This window comes from Anomalospiza imberbis, chromosome 5, assembly GCF_031753505.1.
Source record: "Anomalospiza imberbis isolate Cuckoo-Finch-1a 21T00152 chromosome 5, ASM3175350v1, whole genome shotgun sequence".
Lineage (NCBI taxonomy): Eukaryota > Metazoa > Chordata > Aves > Passeriformes > Viduidae > Anomalospiza > Anomalospiza imberbis.
The window spans coordinates 16295871-16313365 of record NC_089685.1 but is presented as its reverse complement, the minus strand read 5'-3'; the positions used below and the strand labels follow the sequence as shown (position 1 = coordinate 16313365).

The 17495-nt window shown below is 47.9% G+C and overlaps 2 protein-coding genes across 2 annotated transcripts; both read right to left on the bottom strand.

Annotated features, from left to right (window-relative positions):
* Nucleotides 1-5420: 5420 nt before the first annotated feature.
* LOC137473787 (inositol 1,4,5-trisphosphate receptor-interacting protein-like) lies at nt 5421-7779 on the bottom strand. The gene has a single exon (XM_068189760.1). The coding sequence runs from the start codon at nt 7683-7685 to the stop codon at nt 5436-5438; it is 2250 nt and encodes a 749-aa protein (XP_068045861.1). The 5' UTR covers nt 7686-7779; the 3' UTR covers nt 5421-5435.
* A 6397-nt stretch (nt 7780-14176) lies between these two features.
* Nucleotides 14177-17006, bottom strand: LOC137474039 (inositol 1,4,5-trisphosphate receptor-interacting protein-like). The gene is made up of 2 exons (XM_068190288.1): nt 16900-17006; nt 14177-16265 (listed from the first exon to the last, which is right to left on the bottom strand). The coding sequence occupies exons 1-2, from the start codon at nt 17004-17006 to the stop codon at nt 14192-14194; spliced, it is 2181 nt and encodes a 726-aa protein (XP_068046389.1). The 3' UTR covers nt 14177-14191.
* Nucleotides 17007-17495: the final 489 nt, after the last annotated feature.

Below are 17495 nucleotides of genomic sequence, written 5' to 3'. Positions count from 1 at the left end.
ATGTGTTAGGGTTTCTCTTCTGAATTAGGAACACTTCCAAAGATCTGTTTATTGACTGACAAAAGATCACACACGACCAACTTATGGTTTGCACAGCAACGTAAAAATCCTCAGGCCCACACAAACTACTTCTTACACCAGAGATGGCTGATCAATAGTCTGGCTGAAGACTGGGCCAGCCACTGCAATCAAGAAATACAAGTTTTTAGTCCTCAAAACACAGAACTTCTGGAGCATGGCTCATTCCACTCTAATGTGCTCTCCCCCAACAACAGATAAAGATGTGCCCCTCCTGACACTTGCTGCAACTGGCTACCCTAGCATGACAACCATTCTGAGGGAAACTCTTTTTAGTACGGGATGTGGATATGTCTGCATTTGGACGCCATCCTTGGTGCAAACCTCCTCCCTTTCTTTTTTTCTGGTTGGACATCCTTGCTGCTGCATATGATGGAGCAGTTTATTGGGAAGAGTTTCTCTGATGCTGATCACAGCACAGCGGGAGGTTTTTGCTCCCTTGGGCTTCTCAAATTCTTTTTAGATGATCTCTTTATCAGCTGAGGGCTGACGGAACACAGAATGTCTGAATGATTGCCTTTCTCTGCTCCACCCATGACACAAGAGTTGCCTGCATTCAGAAAACACAGTTTTCTGAACCATCCTATATAGTAACAAACAATGCCTTCTATATTCTGCCATCTAAATGAGGTCACTATTGGACAGCTTCACGTCCCAAGTGTTACCTAGCAGGGAGGGAAGCAGAGGAAGACAGGATCACAGCAGCCGCTGATCAGTCATTCACAGGCATCACCAGGAAGAAACAGGAGAGAGCCATGAATTTCACAGGCTACTGTGTTTCAGCAACCCATATCACCCTGCTCCTTTTAAATCTCTTCTGATGACAAGCTTCCAGTCTCATCACAGTGCTCACCTGAGGCACATGAGTAAACAAGATGAAGAATAGGAGGGAAAATGTCTTCTGACCTCCAGTCACTTAAGCATCAAGCAGACAAGAGAAAACCTCTGTCCTGCTCTAAGAGAGGTTGTTTATACTCACCTACAGCTAAAGCTATTCTGAAAACCCACATTATTAGACCCAGAGTGATAAAGAGCTATGAATTTACTGATCCTGGGAAAAAGGCAGCTTTAAATGAGCTCTGCTACTCCTGCTGTCTCTCCTTAGAACTTCAGGTTGAGATGCTTAGGACCAACTAAAGAAAAAAGTAATTCCATTCGTGCCCTGGTCAAACATTTCTCAGTCTCTTGTCCCTCCTCCCAATGCACCAGCCAGTCAAACACAGACAAAGCAAGCTACCCATGGTAAGCTCCCAGTGGAAATACTGGCAAAATCCTCGTGGACTGCATTATTTGAAGGACCTGAGGTCAGGTCACTGACTGTGAATCACTTTTACTGCTCCGCTTAGCCTACCACCTCAGCTCAGCTCAGCTCAGCTCAGCTCAGCTCAGCAACCTGCCAGCTACCTTCAGCTGCGTTAACCCATGACCTGCAGTCAGAAAGGCATGAGTCTTATGAAAGAAACAGACATGGGGAATGTAGTGTGGAGATTAGTCCACACTCTGAGGAACAGGCAACACTAAAAAACAGCCTGGCAATAGCTTGTGTCTAGAAGCTGTGTACCTTCAAAACCACCTCAGGGGTTTGGGACTTGTGCTGACTTGCACAAAGGAACCCACTCCACCCTGCAGCAGTGGGCTCCTTCTTTCCAGCCTGGATGGAGACATGCCCTGCATTTTGCAAGCATGTCCAGGTGTTCAGAATGGAACATGCTGAGCATATTTAGCACCTTAAGGCATGCAGCTCTTCCTTTCTCAAAGTATGCTTTGTGAAATTATAGGTAGTGCTATCCCTACCTTCCCAAACCAATTACCCTCATTATATTGCACTTGCCTTCAAAATACTGCCGCTCCTACGTTTCAGACTTTGCTTCCCTCAGAAGGATGCACAAATAGTTGCAGTAGTTGCAAGCACCTGCACCTGCAATTTTCAACTAACTGCATCTTCAGAAAGGGTTCTGACAACAGGCCGTTCTCTGGACATGAACACGGCATGCTGAGGCAAGACAGATACCTTTGTTACATCTTATAGTCCAGATCTCTGTGGCCAGAGTCACAGTCCTTGAGATAAAATGAAAAAAAAAAAAAAAAATCAGGGAATGTATTTTTGCCAAATGAAAATGAATTAAATCTATTGTGGGCTCTCATTCCGTTTTAGAGCGGAGTTGCATATACTTGAAAAACTGGTTTGTAAAGGGAAGGATTCCAGACTCTGCTTTATAAGAATGATAACAGGCACCACTGTGTTGAAGGCACTGATAACAGCCCAATTAAGGAGGGTTTTCTTTCGTTGTAATCACACACAATTTAAAACCAGCTCCTTACTTGCTTTCTTTTGTGAAATTCATTGTGAATTTTTCCTTCTAGGAAAATGTAAATAATAGTTTTCTATTTAAGTTTCTCATGAATGTGTGGTTACTTTGTCACCATTGTTACTTGCAAATTAGATTCCTTAACCATTGAAAAGATGAAGAGCAGCATGGTCTTGGCTGAAGAGAGTGATGTCAAAAATCAAAAAGCATAGATGGTTTTTACTATCCACCTATATTACTATTTTGCCAAATGAGTTTTATTGTAGTTTGACTATCACCTATAGATTTCATCGGTCAGCATATTAATATTTTTTTTCTTTGGTTCTGCCAAGAAACCCACTCATTCTGATTCTTAATGACAACACCTTTCATCTTCATTCATGTCTTGTAAGTTGTGAGCAGAAAACAAATTGTCAGTGAAAAATGTTACTCACCTTACTATTCTCTATTTCCCCCCTTTCTCTCTTCCTCAGCACAACTGAAACATTTTATTTAGTTCAGTAATCCTGGAAACAAAGATAAAAATTGTTTTAACTATTCTGATAGCCATCAGTTGTTCAGCAGATAGTACATTATTATTAATGTATTATTATCTCCTAATTAGTCAGGAAAGCACAAATTGCACTTTCAGGGCTTTCCTGAAATGCAGTGAATTTCTATTGTAGTTGTACATACATCTTTTGCTTCTAGAGAAGCAAGTTGATGGTAGAAAGATCCTCCATGGAAACCACTATGGAGCTTCCTTGACCAACAGGTTTTGAAGTCTCTGATCCTGAAAACTGACTTCATTAAGGGTAAATACAAACAGCTACAGAGCTGCAGTGGAGCCAGTGAAGGTCTCCTTGAGTCTATGCATTGTAATAGATGATGGTAACAGGAGAGCTAAAATAAAATGCTTGTAAATCCACAATATAAAATCAGCATATGAAAAGGAAAGACCTGAAAGGTTTAACCGTCCTTAGGAACAAAACCTGATGGCAACTTTGTTTCATCACTCTCAAAACCTGTAGTAAAATTTTTAATATTGTTCTCATGAGGTACTATGAAGGTGAAGGTTCAAACGTGTGAAGAGAAAGGAGGAGGTGTTAGGGATGGTATGAGTTTGCTGGATTAAGTGACTTGGCTCCTAAGAAGCTGTGTTGAGTGACGAGGAAGGGACAAGGAAAAATGGGCAATTCCATTCCAGCCAATAAAACATTAAGGAGAAGCATTACATGAAGAGCTCATTCTCTTGCAGCTTGATTCCTCCCTGCTGAATGTAAGGGCAATAAATACTTTGGGGTGTTCAGGAGAGAATGCACTGAAAATTTTTGTTCCAGGACCTGTTCCTTTCTTCTATCAGTGATGATGTGTGCTGCATGTAAACAGTTGCCAGGAAGGGTAAAGTGATCAGAAAAGGTTTAATTTACCAATGAAAAAATTGCACGGTTGAATTCACGAGGCAAAATTAATAGCCCTGCTTCAAAGTGCTATGGAAGCAGAATACCGGGAAGTGACTGCTGGACAAAATCACCGTTTGAGCCACTTATGTCATTTTTTCAGGTAGTTGCACTGGGTGGACATTTTTTAAGAAATGGTGGGTTAAATAAAAAGAAGGATGCATTTCAGGCAATCTGAGAAACTTTTCTCCTTTTATTATTTCTTCACACATATATATGTAGATATTACTGAAGGGCAACTATTACTGAAGGGTAGCTCAGTCTTTTAGGACTGAATTGTTCCCTAGGAGCGTATAAAAGTGATTGTGTAAAGAAACCTTTTCCAAATATTCCTACAAAATTCAGGAGTACTCTGCTGCAAAATTTCAGGCACTTCAGGCTTCGCGGCTTTTCACCTCCACAGCCTCTGGCAGCAGGAACGCCCGGCTAGAGCTGCCCTTGCAGAGACTGTGGCTGCCACGTGGACGGGTGCTCCAGGGCTATGGCGTTTGCCTCCCTGCTAGTGCTGAGCGCTCTGGCGTGGGTTCGCAGCTTTGATAGCTTCACGCTGAGAGGAAACGAAGGGACGAGAGAGGCACACTTTTCCGGCGAGGCAGAGAACTTTTATTTCCCGCGTGGTCACGGTGGTGGTCGGAGCGACTGTTCCCGGCGCTGGTGCAGGCCAAAATGGCGACGGGACAGAGAAAGCATTGGGTTAAATAGGGGGCTGGCAGAGAGGGGTGGAAAACCCCCTCACCCAATGGGGACAGACAACAGGGGAGTGACACAGAACATAACAACCTATGGGAACATATCAGAGGTGGGTACAGTGTTCTGGGACAAGTAGCACTGCAGAGGTGGGGTGACTGGCACAGAACTTTCTGTGAAGAAGCAGGGAGTGGTTACAAGATTGACATGTAAGAGCTCCCGTGGCACACAGCTTGGAACGGACCATTGTGAGGGGAAAATAGGGGTACAGAGAACCAACCTAACTAGCATTTATTAAAATCCCTAACTAAACCAACCCAAACTACAACAAAGCTTTAAGCATTTCTATGGGAATGCTCAAGAGACTGCATACTTAAAATATCCAACGTCTCTGTTTGCAAAGAGTCTTTATTTCAGATAGATGTATAGGAAGGGCATTCTCTAAGATACAGAGGGATAAATACAAAGAATGACACTAAGGGTAGCTCTGCAAAATAGTTCTACGCTGACAACACTAAAGGGCATCTGGGAGGAATGCTAAGTACTAAGTCTAATTAAAGCTACAGGTCGCTACATTAGAACTGCATTAAGTCCGTAACAGGCTAGGTTGCTGTCTTCGAGGTATTCCAAGCAACCTCCATCAGCTTCACTGTTCTTCTGTGAGGATGTGCAGGTGGAGCCAGTTTCTGCCTCACAGACTTAGGCAACAGCACTGTCGTAACTGGAAGGTGAAGGGCAAGGCCACTCAGAGGTGTGTCTGCACAACGAATCCATGTGCTGCAGCATCTTCCTTCTGCAGGAAAGGGAAAGCAGCTTCAGGATTGCCAATGACAAATGCAACAATTATGCAGAGTTCACGTGGCTGCCATCGGGTGTGACCCCCCCCCCCGGCCCCAGCACGGCTCTGTGCAGGGAACTCCTCTCAGTGGCTGGAGAGCAGCATCCGGAGGCGAAATCGCAGCCGACCATAAGCTTTCAGTGCCTCCATGTGGGCAGCAGGATCTCGGGCCAGGTGCTCAAAGAGGTTGAGTGGCTCAAGCCTTCGCATTGCCGATGGCAAGCTGATCTCTGCAGGAAGCCTCTCGTTGCCTAGCACAAAGTGCTCCAGGCATTTCAAGTGCAGGCAGCGGCGCAGGTACGCCATGACGTCCCACAGCCGCTGTGCAAATTCCCTCCTGCGCCACCGGGACAGCGGTACGGTGGTCAGCACGTGCATGACCACAGTCTTCCAGGTAGAGCTGGAAAAACCTGTGCCCCTCAGGATGCAGGTGAAGACCTGCAGGCATTTCAGGTGCAAGCTCTCACACGGCACCTGCCTGGCGATGTGCTGGAAGAATTTTGCCTCTGCCACAGCGTATGTCTCAGGCCACGCTGTGCTTGCCATGATGTTGGCCTCGGTGGGCTGACTGCTCACAAAGTTGCAGGAGTTGCCTTTCTGGGCCTCTGTGGGCTGGCTGACCACAAAGATGTCAGAGTCCCCTTGGCGCACCCCAAAGAGCATTTCCACTGTCAGGCTCCTCTTGCCTTTGCTCAGCTGGAATTGGCAGGACCGGCTGCAGGGCTGAAACACCAAGTGCCATGAGTATGACTGAGGCACATGCAGCCACGAGCATCTCACCAGCTGGTAGAACCAGTGGGAGGTTTTCTCCACATCCAGGTAGGAGCCAGTGCAGAGCGTCTCGAGGAGGCTGCGCTTCTGCTCCCGCCACAGCTCCTCCTGCGAGTGGTGCAGGAAGCACAACAGCTTCTCGCCCAGCCGCTCCCTCTCGCACGTGCACGCCAGCTCCACACGGACGCTGAAGGTCCTTGCTGCCATCTGCCCTGCACTGTTAAGCTCTAGGTGGAAGGTGTGCCCTGGCGGGGGATTCAGTGGGACCAGCACCTGGTACACCCCATCCCACTCACGGGGACTCCAGCCCTCAAAGGCACTGCCCACCCCGATGGCTTCTTGAGGCACCGGGTAGAAGCTATTGCTCACGCTGTCCACAAAGACACACGTGAAGTTCTCCATCAGCTCAGCTATCACTGAGCAACCTCTCTCCTGGTCCTCCACAGGCCACCATATGCTATCCAGTAAAAGGATGCCTTGCTCACTCCCAGCGTCCTGAGTGTCTTCACTGTCTTCAGTTCCACCATTGCCGCTCTCTTCCTTGCCACCATCGCTGACACCTTTTTCACTGGCAGCCACGTTACCTTGTTCTTCTTCTTTCCTATCCTTATTCCTGTTTCCCTCCACATTCAAATCACCCTGTTCTTCATCCTTGATTCTATCATTGCCATCTTCTTCGATAACGTCCTTATTTTCTTTCTCAGGTGCAGCAAAACCACTATGGTCTACTTCATTCCCATGATCACTGCTGTCTTCCTGCCCAGTCCAGTCTCTGCCTCTCTGTTCACTGGCATCACTGCTTTCCTGCACCTTCACATGCATGTATTCTTCCTGTCCATCTATGTTGTCTTCACCTTCATTTACATCATCGTTGTTGCCCGCCTTCACATTCGCACTGTTGCCTTTTTCTTCATTTCCATCTCCTTTTCCTTCCTTTCCAGTGTCCTTGTCTTGCTCCACCTGCACATCCTTGTTTTCTCCTTCATTTGCTTCATCGAGGTGTTCTTTATTTCCAGCAACATTGCCAGGTTCTTCTTCATTTCCTTCAGCAGTACTGTCCCCTGGCACATCCCCATCACTCCGTCCTTCATCTTTCTTTAAGACTTGGCCATTGCCACTGTTAACATAGCTGTCTTCCTTCGACTTCACATTATCATGGCCTTCAATGACATCATCGTTGTCTCCTTCATCTGCAGCCACAGGACTGCCTTCTCTGTCATTTTCAGTCTCGCTGTCGTCTGCCTCCACAGTCACATCAGTGTTTTCTTTGCCTTTCTCTGAATCAGGGCTGTCTTCCTCCTGTTCTTTTCCTCTCCCATCTCCCAAGGTCTTCCAGGAGCTCTGGTCCTTGCTGCTGCTGCTGGCCGCACAGCTCCTTCTTCTGCAGCTAAACCACAGGCCCAAGAGGAGCAGAACGCCAGCAAGAAGACAGAATGGCCACTGCTGCAGGGCACCAAAGAGCACGGCTCCCCAGCCCTCGTCCTGCTGCTCCAGGGGCCCCCGCTCCAGCTCCTGCAGCAGCCGAGCCATCTCACGGTCCAGCAGCTCCTGACGCTCCTTCATTTGCCGGTGCGTGGCCTCATCCAGCCCATCCCCAGCTGGCCGGGGGTACTGGATCAGGCTTTGCACGAGCACGAAGAGTAATGAAAGTAAAGCCATGGTCTGCAGGAGGACACACAGAAGGGTTTCAGTGGGGCCGGAATGGAGACAGACAATGAGGGGCAGGAGCGGCAAGGATGTGGCGGCAGGAAGGAGAGGGCCCCCGGCAGCTGGCAAGGCCTGCACCGCTGCCCCAGCAAGCAGCGCGCCCTCAGCGAGGCGTTCCCGCCGGGGCTGGGCCCTGGATGCGGGGGCAGCCCCAGGTACCCGCGCTTCTCCCCCAGCCCTCCCCCAGCCCCCCAGCCCCGTCTCCTCGCTGCTGTGTACTCACCGCTTGCCCAGGCTCTACTGGGGCAGCGGAACTCGCTGAGGCCTTTTATAGCTGCCCCCATGGTGACACGGCGCCTGTGATGTCACAGAACCCAGAGCGCGTCACAGGCCAGCCCCGCCCGCCGTCCCCAGCCCGGTCAGTGAAGTCATCGTGGCCCTGGGCACCCAGCGCCCCAACAGACACCAAGTGCAGATCCATCACTCGGGAACCTGGCAACACCAGAGCTTCCCTTGACAAAGCAGGCACAAGCACCCTCGCACACAACCCTTGTCAAATATAAATTTGGGTGGCATGACCCATGGATGTTTTCACTACACAGGTGTAAGCTTTTATTTATTATGCAAGGCGGAACTTTTTTGCTATCAATATTGATATTTATTACTGTGGTGGTGCATCTCCCCTCCCTTGCTCCTTTCCAGGCTGCAGTGTGGTCTGAGAAATACTTGTTAGGCCTTGGCTTTGACACACCACCTGGGATCAGCTCTTTCTTTTTTTTGGGTGATCTCAAGCACACCCATTTGTGACAATTACTTTGGGGGCAACATGTCATATCAGCTAACATTTATTTACTGATTTAGTGAGAAATAAAGAAATGCACACTTCTTGAATGATGCACAGAAAGTTGTAATGTCATCCAGTCTTAAGGCCTACACTTACTTTACACCAGCACTGTCCTGCCTCACAGATCTTTTGTGAAAAAGAAGATGTGTTAGGGTTTCTCTTCTGAATTAGGAACACTTCCAAAGATCTGTTTATTGACTGACAAAAGATCACACACGACCAACTTATGGTTTGCACAGCAACGTAAAAATCCTCAGGCCCACACAAACTACTTCTTACACCAGAGATGGCTGATCAATAGTCTGGCTGAAGACTGGGCCAGCCACTGCAATCAAGAAATACAAGTTTTTAGTCCTCAAAACACAGAACTTCTGGAGCATGGCTCATTCCACTCTAATGTGCTCTCCCCCAACAACAGATAAAGATGTGCCCCTCCTGACACTTGCTGCAACTGGCTACCCTAGCATGACAACCATTCTGAGGGAAACTCTTTTTAGTACGGGATGTGGATATGTCTGCATTTGGACGCCATCCTTGGTGCAAACCTCCTCCCTTTCTTTTTTTCTGGTTGGACATCCTTGCTGCTGCATATGATGGAGCAGTTTATTGGGAAGAGTTTCTCTGATGCTGATCACAGCACAGCGGGAGGTTTTTGCTCCCTTGGGCTTCTCAAATTCTTTTTAGATGATCTCTTTATCAGCTGAGGGCTGACGGAACACAGAATGTCTGAATGATTGCCTTTCTCTGCTCCACCCATGACACAAGAGTTGCCTGCATTCAGAAAACACAGTTTTCTGAACCATCCTATATAGTAACAAACAATGCCTTCTATATTCTGCCATCTAAATGAGGTCACTATTGGACAGCTTCACGTCCCAAGTGTTACCTAGCAGGGAGGGAAGCAGAGGAAGACAGGATCACAGCAGCCGCTGATCAGTCATTCACAGGCATCACCAGGAAGAAACAGGAGAGAGCCATGAATTTCACAGGCTACTGTGTTTCAGCAACCCATATCACCCTGCTCCTTTTAAATCTCTTCTGATGACAAGCTTCCAGTCTCATCACAGTGCTCACCTGAGGCACATGAGTAAACAAGATGAAGAATAGGAGGGAAAATGTCTTCTGACCTCCAGTCACTTAAGCATCAAGCAGACAAGAGAAAACCTCTGTCCTGCTCTAAGAGAGGTTGTTTATACTCACCTACAGCTAAAGCTATTCTGAAAACCCACATTATTAGACCCAGAGTGATAAAGAGCTATGAATTTACTGATCCTGGGAAAAAGGCAGCTTTAAATGAGCTCTGCTACTCCTGCTGTCTCTCCTTAGAACTTCAGGTTGAGATGCTTAGGACCAACTAAAGAAAAAAGTAATTCCATTCGTGCCCTGGTCAAACATTTCTCAGTCTCTTGTCCCTCCTCCCAATGCACCAGCCAGTCAAACACAGACAAAGCAAGCTACCCATGGTAAGCTCCCAGTGGAAATACTGGCAAAATCCTCGTGGACTGCATTATTTGAAGGACCTGAGGTCAGGTCACTGACTGTGAATCACTTTTACTGCTCCGCTTAGCCTACCACCTCAGCTCAGCTCAGCTCAGCTCAGCTCAGCTCAGCAACCTGCCAGCTACCTTCAGCTGCGTTAACCCATGACCTGCAGTCAGAAAGGCATGAGTCTTATGAAAGAAACAGACATGGGGAATGTAGTGTGGAGATTAGTCCACACTCTGAGGAACAGGCAACACTAAAAAACAGCCTGGCAATAGCTTGTGTCTAGAAGCTGTGTACCTTCAAAACCACCTCAGGGGTTTGGGACTTGTGCTGACTTGCACAAAGGAACCCACTCCACCCTGCAGCAGTGGGCTCCTTCTTTCCAGCCTGGATGGAGACATGCCCTGCATTTTGCAAGCATGTCCAGGTGTTCAGAATGGAACATGCTGAGCATATTTAGCACCTTAAGGCATGCAGCTCTTCCTTTCTCAAAGTATGCTTTGTGAAATTATAGGTAGTGCTATCCCTACCTTCCCAAACCAATTACCCTCATTATATTGCACTTGCCTTCAAAATACTGCCGCTCCTACGTTTCAGACTTTGCTTCCCTCAGAAGGATGCACAAATAGTTGCAGTAGTTGCAAGCACCTGCACCTGCAATTTTCAACTAACTGCATCTTCAGAAAGGGTTCTGACAACAGGCCGTTCTCTGGACATGAACACGGCATGCTGAGGCAAGACAGATACCTTTGTTACATCTTATAGTCCAGATCTCTGTGGCCAGAGTCACAGTCCTTGAGATAAAATGAAAAAAAAAAAAAAAAATCAGGGAATGTATTTTTGCCAAATGAAAATGAATTAAATCTATTGTGGGCTCTCATTCCGTTTTAGAGCGGAGTTGCATATACTTGAAAAACTGGTTTGTAAAGGGAAGGATTCCAGACTCTGCTTTATAAGAATGATAACAGGCACCACTGTGTTGAAGGCACTGATAACAGCCCAATTAAGGAGGGTTTTCTTTCATTGTAATCACACACAATTTAAAACCAGCTCCTTACTTGCTTTCTTTTGTGAAATTTATTGTGAATTTTTCCTTCTAGGAAAATGTAAATAATAGTTTCCTATTTAAGTTTCTCATGAATGTGTGGTTACTTTGTCACCATTGTTACTTGCAAATTAGATTCCTTAACCATTGAAAAGATGAAGAGCAGCATGGTCTTGGCTGAAGAGAGTGATGTCAAAAATCAAAAAGCATAGATGGTTTTTACTATCCACCTATATTACTATTTTGCCAAATGAGTTTTATTGTAGTTTGACTATCACCTATAGATTTCATCGGTCAGCATATTAATATTTTTTTTCTTTGGTTCTGCCAAGAAACCCACTCATTCTGATTCTTAATGACAACACCTTTCATCTTCATTCATGTCTTGTAAGTTGTGAGCAGAAAACAAATTGTCAGTGAAAAATGTTACTCACCTTACTATTCTCTATTTCCCCCCTTTCTCTCTTCCTCAGCACAACTGAAACATTTTATTTAGTTCAGTAATCCTGGAAACAAAGATAAAAATTGTTTTAACTATTCTGATAGCCATCAGTTGTTCAGCAGATAGTACATTATTATTAATGTATTATTATCTCCTAATTAGTCAGGAAAGCACAAATTGCACTTTCAGGGCTTTCCTGAAATGCAGTGAATTTCTATTGTAGTTGTACATACATCTTTTGCTTCTAGAGAAGCAAGTTGATGGTAGAAAGATCCTCCATGGAAACCACTATGGAGCTTCCTTGACCAACAGGTTTTGAAGTCTCTGATCCTGAAAACTGACTTCATTAAGGGTAAATACAAACAGCTACAGAGCTGCAGTGGAGCCAGTGAAGGTCTCCTTGAGTCTATGCATTGTAATAGATGATGGTAACAGGAGAGCTAAAATAAAATGCTTGTAAATCCACAATATAAAATCAGCATATGAAAAGGAAAGACCTGAAAGGTTTAACCGTCCTTAGGAACAAAACCTGATGGCAACTTTGTTTCATCACTCTCAAAACCTGTAGTAAAATTTTTAATATTGTTCTCATGAGGTACTATGAAGGTGAAGGTTCAAACGTGTGAAGAGAAAGGAGGAGGTGTTAGGGATGGTATGAGTTTGCTGGATTAAGTGACTTGGCTCCTAAGAAGCTGTGTTGAGTGACGAGGAAGGGACAAGGAAAAATGGGCAATTCCATTCCAGCCAATAAAACATTAAGGAGAAGCATTACATGAAGAGCTCATTCTCTTGCAGCTTGATTCCTCCCTGCTGAATGTAAGGGCAATAAATACTTTGGGGTGTTCAGGAGAGAATGCACTGAAAATTTTTGTTCCAGGACCTGTTCCTTTCTTCTATCAGTGATGATGTGTGCTGCATGTAAACAGTTGCCAGGAAGGGTAAAGTGATCAGAAAAGGTTTAATTTACCAATGAAAAAATTGCACGGTTGAATTCACGAGGCAAAATTAATAGCCCTGCTTCAAAGTGCTATGGAAGCAGAATACCGGGAAGTGACTGCTGGACAAAATCACCGTTTGAGCCACTTATGTCATTTTTTCAGGTAGTTGCACTGGGTGGACATTTTTTAAGAAATGGTGGGTTAAATAAAAAGAAGGATGCATTTCAGGCAATCTGAGAAACTTTTCTCCTTTTATTATTTCTTCACACATATATATGTAGATATTACTGAAGGGCAACTATTACTGAAGGGTAGCTCAGTCTTTTAGGACTGAATTGTTCCCTAGGAGCGTATAAAAGTGATTGTGTAAAGAAACCTTTTCCAAATATTCCTACAAAATTCAGGAGTACTCTGCTGCAAAATTTCAGGCACTTCAGGCTTCGCGGCTTTTCACCTCCACAGCCTCTGGCAGCAGGAACGCCCGGCTAGAGCTGCCCTTGCAGAGACTGTGGCTGCCACGTGGACGGGTGCTCCAGGGCTATGGCGTTTGCCTCCCTGCTAGTGCTGAGCGCTCTGGCGTGGGTTCGCAGCTTTGATAGCTTCACGCTGAGAGGAAACGAAGGGACGAGAGAGGCACACTTTTCCGGCGAGGCAGAGAACTTTTATTTCCCGCGTGGTCACGGTGGTGGTCGGAGCGACTGTTCCCGGCGCTGGTGCAGGCCAAAATGGCGACGGGACAGAGAAAGCATTGGGTTAAATAGGGGGCTGGCAGAGAGGGGTGGAAAACCCCCTCACCCAATGGGGACAGACAACAGGGGAGTGACACAGAACATAACAACCTATGGGAACATATCAGAGGTGGGTACAGTGTTCTGGGACAAGTAGCACTGCAGAGGTGGGGTGACTGGCACAGAACTTTCTGTGAAGAAGCAGGGAGTGGTTACAAGATTGACATGTAAGAGCTCCCGTGGCACACAGCTTGGAACGGACCATTGTGAGGGGAAAATAGGGGTACAGAGAACCAACCTAACTAGCATTTATTAAAATCCCTAACTAAACCAACCCAAACTACAACAAAGCTTTAAGCATTTCTATGGGAATGCTCAAGAGACTGCATACTTAAAATATCCAACGTCTCTGTTTGCAAAGAGTCTTTATTTCAGATAGATGTATAGGAAGGGCATTCTCTAAGATACAGAGGGATAAATACAAAGAATGACACTAAGGGTAGCTCTGCAAAATAGTTCTACGCTGACAACACTAAAGGGCATCTGGGAGGAATGCTAAGTACTAAGTCTAATTAAAGCTACAGGTCGCTACATTAGAACTGCATTAAGTCCGTAACAGGCTAGGTTGCTGTCTTCGAGGTATTCCAAGCAACCTCCATCAGCTTCACTGTTCTTCTGTGAGGATGTGCAGGTGGAGCCAGTTTCTGCCTCACAGACTTAGGCAACAGCACTGTCGTAACTGGAAGGTGAAGGGCAAGGCCACTCAGAGGTGTGTCTGCACAACGAATCCATGTGCTGCAGCATCTTCCTTCTGCAGGAAAGGGAAAGCAGCTTCAGGATTGCCAATGACAAATGCAACAATTATGCAGAGTTCACGTGGCTGCCATCGGGTGTGACCCCCCCCCCCAGCCCCAGCACGGCTCTGTGCAGGGAACTCCTCTCAGTGGCTGGAGAGCAGCATCCGGAGGCGAAATCGCAGCCGACCATAAGCTTTCAGTGCCTCCATGTGGGCAGCAGGATCTCGGGCCAGGTGCTCAAAGAGGTTGAGTGGCTCAAGCCTTCGCATTGCCGATGGCAAGCTGATCTCTGCAGGAAGCCTCTCGTTGCCTAGCACAAAGTGCTCCAGGCATTTCAAGTGCAGGCAGCGGCGCAGGTACGCCATGACGTCCCACAGCCGCTGTGCAAATTCCCTCCTGCGCCACCGGGACAGCGGTACGGTGGTCAGCACGTGCATGACCACAGTCTTCCAGGTAGAGCTGGAAAAACCTGTGCCCCTCAGGATGCAGGTGAAGACCTGCAGGCATTTCAGGTGCAAGCTCTCACACGGCACCTGCCTGGCGATGTGCTGGAAGAATTTTGCCTCTGCCACAGCGTATGTCTCAGGCCACGCTGTGCTTGCCATGATGTTGGCCTCGGTGGGCTGACTGCTCACAAAGTTGCAGGAGTTGCCTTTCTGGGCCTCTGTGGGCTGGCTGACCACAAAGATGTCAGAGTCCCCTTGGCGCACCCCAAAGAGCATTTCCACTGTCAGGCTCCTCTTGCCTTTGCTCAGCTGGAATTGGCAGGACCGGCTGCAGGGCTGAAACACCAAGTGCCATGAGTATGACTGAGGCACATGCAGCCACGAGCATCTCACCAGCTGGTAGAACCAGTGGGAGGTTTTCTCCACATCCAGGTAGGAGCCAGTGCAGAGCGTCTCGAGGAGGCTGCGCTTCTGCTCCCGCCACAGCTCCTCCTGCGAGTGGTGCAGGAAGCACAACAGCTTCTCGCCCAGCCGCTCCCTCTCGCACGTGCACGCCAGCTCCACACGGACGCTGAAGGTCCTTGCTGCCATCTGCCCTGCACTGTTAAGCTCTAGGTGGAAGGTGTGCCCTGGCGGGGGATTCAGTGGGACCAGCACCTGGTACACCCCATCCCACTCACGGGGACTCCAGCCCTCAAAGGCACTGCCCACCCCGATGGCTTCTTGAGGCACCGGGTAGAAGCTATTGCTCACGCTGTCCACAAAGACACACGTGAAGTTCTCCATCAGCTCAGCTATCACTGAGCAACCTCTCTCCTGGTCCTCCACAGGCCACCATATGCTATCCAGTAAAAGGATGCCTTGCTCACTCCCAGCGTCCTGAGTGTCTTCACTGTCTTCAGTTCCACCATTGCTGCTCTCTTCCTTGCCACCATCGCTGACACCTTTTTCACTGGCAGCCACGTTACCTTGTTCTTCTTCTTTCCTATCCTTATTCCTGTTTCCCTCCACATTCAAATCACCCTGTTCTTCATCCTTGATTCTATCATTGCCATCTTCTTCGATAACGTCCTTATTTTCTTTCTCAGGTGCAGCAAAACCACTATGGTCTACTTCATTCCCATGATCACTGCTGTCTTCCTGCCCAGTCCAGTCTCTGCCTCTCTGTTCACTGGCATCACTGCTTTCCTGCACCTTCACATGCATGTATTCTTCCTGTCCATCTATGTTGTCTTCACCTTCATTTACATCATCGTTGTTGCCCGCCTTCACATTCGCACTGTTGCCTTTTTCTTCATTTCCATCTCCTTTTCCTTCCTTTCCAGTGTCCTTGTCTTGCTCCACCTGCACATCCTTGTTTTCTCCTTCATTTGCTTCATCGAGGTGTTCTTTATTTCCAGCAACATTGCCAGGTTCTTCTTCATTTCCTTCAGCAGTACTGTCCCCTGGCACATCCCCATCACTCCGTCCTTCATCTTTCTTTAAGACTTGGCCATTGCCACTGTTAACATAGCTGTCTTCCTTCGACTTCACATTATCATGGCCTTCAATGACATCATCGTTGTCTCCTACATCTGCAGCCACAGGACTGCCTTCTCTGTCATTTTCAGTCTCGCTGTCGTCTGCCTCCACAGTCACATCAGTGTTTTCTTTGCCTTTCTCTGAATCAGGGCTGTCTTCCTCCTGTTCTTTTCCTCTCCCATCTCCCAAGGTCTTCCAGGAGCTCTGGTCCTTGCTGCTGCTGCTGGCCGCACAGCTCCTTCTTCTGCAGCTAAACCACAGGCCCAAGAGGAGCAGAACGCCAGCAAGAAGACAGAATGGCCACTGCTGCAGGGCACCAAAGAGCACGGCTCCCCAGCCCTCGTCCTGCTGCTCCAGGGGCCCCCGCTCCAGCTCCTGCAGCAGCCGAGCCATCTCACGGTCCAGCAGCTCCTGACGCTCCTTCATTTGCCGGTGCGTGGCCTCATCCAGCCCATCCCCAGCTGGCCGGGGGTACTGGATCAGGCTTTGCACGAGCACGAAGAGTAATGAAAGTAAAGCCATGGTCTGCAGGAGGACACACAGAAGGGTTTCAGTGGGGCCGGAATGGAGACAGACAATGAGGGGCAGGAGCGGCAAGGATGTGGCGGCAGGAAGGAGAGGGCCCCCGGCAGCTGGCAAGGCCTGCACCGCTGCCCCAGCAAGCAGCGCGCCCTCAGCGAGGCGTTCCCGCCGGGGCTGGGCCCTGGATGCGGGGGCAGCCCCAGGTACCCGCGCTTCTCCCCCAGCCCTCCCCCAGCCCCCCAGCCCCGTCTCCTCGCTGCTGTGTACTCACCGCTTGCCCAGGCTCTACTGGGGCAGCGGAACTTGCTGAGGCCTTTTATAGCTGCCCCCATGGTGACACGGCGCCTGTGATGTCACAGAACCCAGAGCGCGTCACAGGCCAGCCCCGCCCGCCGTCCCCAGCCCGGTCAGTGAAGTCATCGTGGCCCTGGGCACCCAGCGCCCCAACAGACACCAAGTGCAGATCCATCACTCGGGAACCTGGCAACACCAGAGCTTCCCTTGACAAAGCAGGCACAAGCACCCTCGCACACAACCCTTGTCAAATATAAATTTGGGTGGCATGACCCATGGATGTTTTCACTACACAGGTGTAAGCTTTTATTTATTATGCAAGGCGGAACTTTTTTGCTATCAATATTGATATTTATTACTGTGGTGGTGCATCTCCCCTCCCTTGCTCCTTTCCAGGCTGCAGTGTGGTCTGAGAAATACTTGTTAGGCCTTGGCTTTGACACACCACCTGGGATCAGCTCTTTCTTTTTTTTGGGTGATCTCAAGCACACCCATTTGTGACAATTACTTTGGGGGCAACATGTCATATCAGCTAACATTTATTTACTGATTTAGTGAGAAATAAAGAAATGCACACTTCTTGAATGATGCACAGAAAGTTGTAATGTCATCCAGTCTTAAGGCCTACACTTACTTTACACCAGCACTGTCCTGCCTCACAGAT

Coding starts and splice junctions, on each gene's coding strand:
- LOC137473787 (XM_068189760.1), bottom strand. CDS start 7,685: ATGAAGGAGCGTCAGGAGCTGCTGGACCGTGAGATGGCTCGGCTGCTG.
- LOC137474039 (XM_068190288.1), bottom strand. CDS start 17,006: ATGGATCTGCACTTGGTGTCTGTTGGGGCGCTGGGTGCCCAGGGCCAC. Junction 16,266..16,899: donor TGGCCTGTGACGCGCTCTGG/GTTCTGTGACAT, acceptor CCTGTGGTTTAG/CTGCAGAAGAAGGAGCTGTG.